Source organism: Dreissena polymorpha, chromosome 3, assembly GCF_020536995.1.
Source record: "Dreissena polymorpha isolate Duluth1 chromosome 3, UMN_Dpol_1.0, whole genome shotgun sequence".
NCBI lineage: Eukaryota > Metazoa > Mollusca > Bivalvia > Myida > Dreissenidae > Dreissena > Dreissena polymorpha.
The window spans coordinates 72850144-72857116 of NC_068357.1; the positions used below are offsets into that span (position 1 = coordinate 72850144).

At 36.4% G+C, this 6973-nt stretch overlaps 1 protein-coding gene across 1 annotated transcript in view; it reads left to right on the forward strand.

Annotated features, from left to right (window-relative positions):
• LOC127874739 (isoleucine--tRNA ligase, mitochondrial-like) overlaps positions 1-6907 on the forward strand; it is a 40592-nt gene extending 33685 nt beyond the window's left edge. Inside the window, exons 21-23 of the mRNA XM_052419289.1 lie at positions 355-542; positions 2381-2525; positions 3137-6907. Of these exons, the coding sequence (XP_052275249.1) occupies positions 355-542; positions 2381-2525; positions 3137-3282 (479 nt within the window). The 3' untranslated portion in view covers positions 3283-6907. The remainder of the gene's footprint in view (positions 1-354; positions 543-2380; positions 2526-3136) is intronic.
• Positions 6908-6973: the final 66 nt, after the last annotated feature.

The following is a 6973-nucleotide window of genomic DNA, read 5'->3' on the forward strand; positions in this document are numbered from 1 at the left end:
GCTTAAAACTAGATTTTTAAGTTTTTTGGTGATTTATCAGAAGACTGCATGCTAATTGAAGCACTTGTGTATTCAACAAATAGTTTTATTTATTTGTTCAATTGTTTAGCTGAATTTTGTCAGCAATACTTTGGATGATGTTTATATAACGTTTATTGAAAAATCAACCAAAGATTTGCTCTATGAATTCAGTTAAACAACGCAACAACTAAATAATACTTTATCATTACGAATCCCGATCTGTTGAAGACACATTTTGTTTGTAATGATAACGTATCAGTAAATGTCTTTAGCCATTTTAAATAATTCTTAACACTAGACATCCAAATAAGGCTGACAATGCTTGCTTCCCAGATGTGGACAGCCTGTTTAAGACAGGCTGGTTTAACCTTCCATCTGAGTGGAACAACCCAGAGATCGTTCACACGCTTCGGCCGGTACTGGACATTCGAGAGCACCTGATGGACATCCTTGGATCGGAGCCCTCCCTAGAGTTTGATGCAATGATCTTCTGTAGCAAGCTGCTGCATAGTAAACTTCAGGTACATATACAGGCACTATGCATCTGTCTAATTTGTGTCTATGTGGGTTGGATGTAGAAGCGCTGGCATTTAGTTAGTTCTATAGACTTAAAAGGAATTAAACATCCCTAGTGTTTCTGGGTCCATGGACTTTTATCAGAGATTGATTATAGTAACACAAACATATTGAGCAGATTTTTTTGACCCAGGCCTTGATCCAATTTAATGGCCTTGACCCAGTTTAATGGCCTTGACCCAGTTATATGGTGTACTGTTTACCATGACTACTTTTAAAATATTTATATTTAAAGGCAAGTTTCACAATTATTTGCTTTCTAATAAAACTACACTGAAGTAGACAATGTACTTTTAAAGAGGCCTTTTCACGTTTTGGTTAATTGACAAAATTGAAAAAAGTTGTTTCAGATTCATATATTTTTGTTTTACTTATGATATTTGTGAGGAAACTGTAATACTGGACATTTACCATGCTCTAAAATAGCCATTATATGCATCTTTTGACATTTTAAAAACCTGAAAATTATGAAGCGTTGCAATGCGAAACGACTGAATAATTTGGAGAGTTCTGTTGTTGTCGTTATATTTTGTGAAATTACGAGGATTGCTTATATAAAGTATAAAATACATCAGTCATTGAATGAGGAAGGATGGCCAAGTGGTCTAAGTGGCAGACTTTTTACTCCAGGACTCCAGCAGTCATTGGTTCGAGCCCTGCTGAGGGTTGCTTTTTTTTCTTCTTTTAAATTTTATTCTTTATTTTTTACTGGAGCTTTTTAGATCCAATGTTGACATTTTTCAATACAAAGCATTAAATGACAAACTTCAAAACATGCCAAAATCTGTGAAAAGGCCCCTTTAACAGCTATATTTTAAATGCAAAGTTAATGTGGTTTGGGCCATTGGTCAGGACAACAGTTCACAAAATAAAAGTTGATAACCAAAAGGTGAGCATCTTTAGACTAAGAGCAGCAAAAATAACACAACACCATAGCATACCATTCAAAGCGATAGTACATCTTTCAAATGAATAAATGAATAAGATTTTGACTGTAATTGCCCACACATGATCTGTAATTGCTTTGTGGAAAGGACATAGATTCTATGAGTTTTCTCAGAACATAAAGTTGCCTGAACAAATGTTAGGTGCCAATGGCTGATGTGCCAGTTGTATGCTGTATTCTAATGAGTCAGTTGTATGCTGTGTTCTGATATTCTAGTTGTATGCTGTGTTCTGATGTGCCAGTTGTATGCTGTGTTCTGGTGTGCCAGTTGTATGCTGTGTTCTGATGTGCCAGTTGTATGCTGTGTTTTGATGTGCCAGTTGCATGCTGTGTTCTGATGTGCCTGTTGCATGCTGTGTTCTGATGTGTCAGTTGTATGCTGTGTTCTGATGTGCCAGTTATATGCTGTGTTCTGATGTGCCAGATATATTCTGTGTTCTGATGTTCCTGTTGCATGCTGTGTTCTGATGTGCCTGTTTTATGCTGTGTTCTGATGTGCCTGTGGTATGATGTGTTTTGCTGTGTGCTGTGGTATGATATGCAAGTTGTATGCTGTGTTCTGATGTACCTGTTGTATGCCGTGTTCTGATGTGCCAGTTGTATGATCTGTTCTGATGTGTCAGTTATATGCTGTGTTCTGACGTTCCTGTTGTATGCTGTGTTCTGATGTGCCAGTTGTATGCTGTGTTATGATGTGCCTTTAGTATGCTGTGTTCTGATGAGTGTTTTGTGTTCTGATATGCACATTGTTTGTTGTGTTCTGATATTCGCGTTTTTTTGTTGTGTTCTGATATGCCTGTTGTGTGTTGTGTTCTGATGTTGTATGCTGTGTTTCAGGAGCTCCAGCCCCAGCACACATCAAGCCTGTCCCCCCTGTGTGAGATCCTGCAGACAGCCAGCACCACCCTTACTGAGGAACCCCTCGTGGTGATCCCTGACGACGTGCAGGCAATCAACGGTATCTGCAATGTCCACATGAAAGGTATGTCAATGGCGTCTGCAATGTCCACATGAAAGGTATGCCTAGAGTAACAACTCCATGTCCATAAAGCTTTTTTTCAGAGGAAAGTTATTTCCTGAAAACCATGAATTCTGCACTCTGTTAAAAGGATCCACAAATGGTTCTTGTGTTGACATGCTTCTTGTGGAAAAAATTTGCATCTCATATGAAAACTTTCATGTACACATTTCTGTTAAAAAATGTGAAAAGGGAGATTTTTTTGAGTTGCGTTAATATGGCCCCAGGCCATTCCCTTTGGTCAATATTGTATAAAATAAAAGAATCTATGTATGTTAGTACAGTAAAGTAGGATTCCACTGGTTAACCTGCATTATGTCCTGTTTTGATCAGAACTTTGTTGCTGACAATCATGCATTTTTAAGCTAATTTTATCTGCAAAACAAGATATGTTGTGTTTGAAATTGTGATTGCCTTTTCTGTATTGAGATACTGTACCTCACTTTTCAATGATACTCATGCTTTGTTTACATCACTTTCACAACAATCATTAGATTACCATACATTTATCATAAACAAAAAAATGTAAAGAGAAAATGGTATGTTAGTAAAACTCAAGTTGTATATAATTTCAGATGGCTTTGGGTCACCAGAGAAATATGTGATAATTTTAAAGGATACAGACCGCTTTCTCTGCGAGCGTTGTCGTCGGTTCATGGCAGATGATTCTAATGAGCCCTGCAAACGCTGCATGGCAGTGCTAGCGTCTGGTTGGGAATAACTGCCTAACATGGATAGCTCTGTACCTGTTACATTAACTCATAAATGTGTCTAGAATCATAGAAATATTTTAGTGAATTCCAGACAAAAAATATATTCATACCACAGATTTGTCAAAAGTCATAGTATTTATGTTGCATATTGCAACTGATAAACCATAGTTGTAGCAAAATTATCACTTGTATTGATATAGCTTATTGTTATTATGGAAATATCAATGAATTCAAATTGATAAAACACTGTTTCAATCGAACATTTTCGGTTAATATTTCTGCCCCCTGTAACTGTTGAACCATTTCCCTCATAAGAAGCAAAGTGAAAATGGCTTTTCCAACCAGCATAAAACCAGAACAGCCTGCAAGTAACTCGCAGTCTTTTCATGTTTTATGCTGTGTGCTGCTCATCAGTAACTCGCAGACTGTTCAGGTTTTATGCTGTTTGCTGCTCATCAGTAACTCAGAGTTGGAAATGAAGACTTTAAAATTTGAATCTGGTAGGAAAGGTCTTTAGCTTAATTCAACTTTCTATGGGACTGTAAATGCGTCAAAACATGTATCTAAGTGGTAAAGGGTTAAATAAGAATCTAAGTGGTAAAGGGTTAAATACTTATCTAAGTGGTAAAGGGTGAATAGACTTATAGGTTAAAAATATCTTAAAAATAGGTTATGAGGTACAGTTTGACCTGCATTTGAAAAAATAAAGTTAAATGTTGTTGTTGTTCGGTATTGACATGTATTGAAGTTAAGTCATCATGTTGGATGAGCACCTGATGTTTATATAAATTGTGGAACATATACAATTCTTACATACACATTACAGTTTTAAATTATTTTTAGCTCACCTGAGCACAATGTTCTCATGGTGAGCTTTTGTGATCACCTTTTGTCCGTCGTCCATTGTGTGGCGTCAACATTTGCCTTGTTAATTCTCTAAAGACCACATTTATTGTCCAATCTTCATGAAATTTAGTCAGAAGATTGGTCTCAAAAATATCTTGAATGAGTTTGAAAATGGTTACGTTTGCTTGAAAAACATGGCTGCCAAGGGGCAGGGCTTTTTTTCCTTATATGGCTATATATGGCTATAGTAAAATCTTGTTTACACTCGTGAGGCAACATTTATTGTCCGATCTTCATGAAACTTGGTCAGAAGATTCATCCCAATAATATCATGGACGAGTTCTAAAATGGTGGGGCGGGGCATTTTTCCTTATACGGCTTTATATGGCTTAAGTAAAACCTTGTTAACACTCTAAAGGCCACATTTATTGTCCAATCTTCATGAAATTTGGTCAGAAGATTGGACTCAATGATATCTTGGATGAGTTCGAAAATGGTAACGTTTGCTTGAAAAACATGGCTGCCAAGGGGCGGGGCATTTTTCCTTATATGGCTATATATGGCTTTAGTAAAATCTTGATAATACTCTAGAGGCCACATTTATTTCCGATCTTCATGAAACTGTCAGAATATTCATCCCAAAAATATCTTGGATGAGTTCAAAAATGATGCTGGTTGGTTGAAAAACACGAATGCCAGGGAGCGGGGCATTGTTCCTTATATGGCTATAGTAAAACCTTGTTAACACTCTAGAGGCCTTATTTATTTTCCGATCTTTATGAAACTTGGTCAAAAGATTTGGCCCAATGATATCTTGGATGAGTTCATGGTTTTGGTTGCTTTAAAAACATGGCCACCAGGGGGCTGGGCATTTTTCCTTATATGGCTTAAGTAAAACCTTGTTAACACTCTAGAGGCCACATTTATTGTCCAATCTTCATGAAATTTGGTCAGAAGATTGGTCTCAATGATATCTTGGATGAGTTCGAAAATGGTAACGTTTGCTTGAAAACATGGCTGCAAAGGGGCGGGGCATTTTTCCTTGTATGGCTTTAGTAAAATCTTGTTAACACTGTAGTGCCACATTTTTTGTCCAATCTTCATGAAACTTGGTCAGAAGAATCATCCCAATAATATCTTGGAAGAGTTGAAAAACATGGCCGCCAGGGGGTGGGGCTTTTTTCCTTATATGGCTATAGTAAAACCTTGTTAACACTCTAGAGACCACATTTATTTTCCGATCTTCATGAAACTTTGTCAGAAGATTTGTCCCAATGATATTTTGGACGAGTTCGAAAATGGTTTTGGTTGCTTTAAAAACATGGCCACCAGGGGTGGGGCATTTTTACTTATATGGCTAAATATGGCTTTAGTAAAACCTTGTTTACACTCTAGAGGCCACATTTATTGTCCAATCTTCATTAAAAATTTGGTCAGAAGATTGGTCTCAATGATATCTTGGATGAGTTTGAAAATGGTTACGTTTGCTTGAAAAACATTGCTGCCAAGTGGCGGGGCATTTTTCCTTATATGGCTATAGTGAAATCTTGTTAACACTCTAGAGGCCATATCATGAAACTTGGTAAAAAGATTCATCCCAATAATATCTTGGACAAGTTCAAAAATGATGCCGGTTGGTTGAAAAATATGGCAGCCTGCGGCGGGGCATTTTTCCTTGTATGGCTATAGTAAAACCATGTTAACACTCTAGAGGCCAAATTTATTTTCCGATCTTCATGAAACTTGGTCAGAAGATTTGTCCCAATGATATCTTGGATGAGTTTTAAAATGGTTTCGGTTGCTGTAAAAATAAAGCCACTAGGGGGCGGGCATTTTTCTTAATATGGCTATATAATGCTTTAGTAAAACCTTATTAACACTCTAGAGGCCACATTTATTGTCCGATCATGATGAAACTTGGTCACAAGATTTGTACCAATGATATCTTGGACGAGTTCGAAAATGGTTCCGGTTGGTGGAAAAACATGGCTGCCAAGGGGGCGTGGCATTTTTCCTTATATAGCTATAGTAAAACCTTAAAAACACTCTAGAACCCAAATTTATGGTCCAATCATCATTAAACTTTGTCAGAAGATTTGTCCCAATATCTTGGACAAGTTTGAAACTGGTTCTAGTTGCTTGAAAAACATGGTCACCAGGGAGCGGGGCATTTTTCCTTATATGGCCTGATGAATCTTCATGAAACTTTGTCAGAATATTTGTTTAAACGATATCTTGGATGTGTAAGAAAATGGTTCTGGTTTGTTCAAAAACTTGGCTGCCAGGGTGTTCACTAGTCATGGAAGTTGGTAAGAACATTATGTTCTAATGTCATCTTGGGCTGCACAGAACAACAGGTCAGTTCCTTTGAATCTCAGGTGAGCAACTTTGGGCTTTTCAGGTCCTCTTGTTCTAATGTACTTTTTCTTAGGAAAATGATTCAGCTTTCATCTAAATTGTTTGAAAATAAATTGGTTTATTTTTTTTTTAATTAAGCCTTTTTCATTCTGCTTTCATACTGTTTTGAATTCCAAAGATCTGACAATTTCACAATTAATATTAGTAGTAGTTTACACATATATTGACTTTATGTATTTCATGAGACCCATGTTCCCATTTTTAGGATATTGATAAGTCGAAAAATAGTATTATGAAATACATGTGAAATAATTGATATAAAAGATATTATTAAATGCATGTTTTGTTGCTAAATGTTGCTTGAAAGTATAGAAAGTATTTTCTTAATGTCTGTTATCTGACACTTTTTAAAAATAAAATTTTAATATATTTATTGTAGATGTTTTTTCTCTTCAATTAACTGCCAAAGTATGACGCAGTGAACCACTATGACCC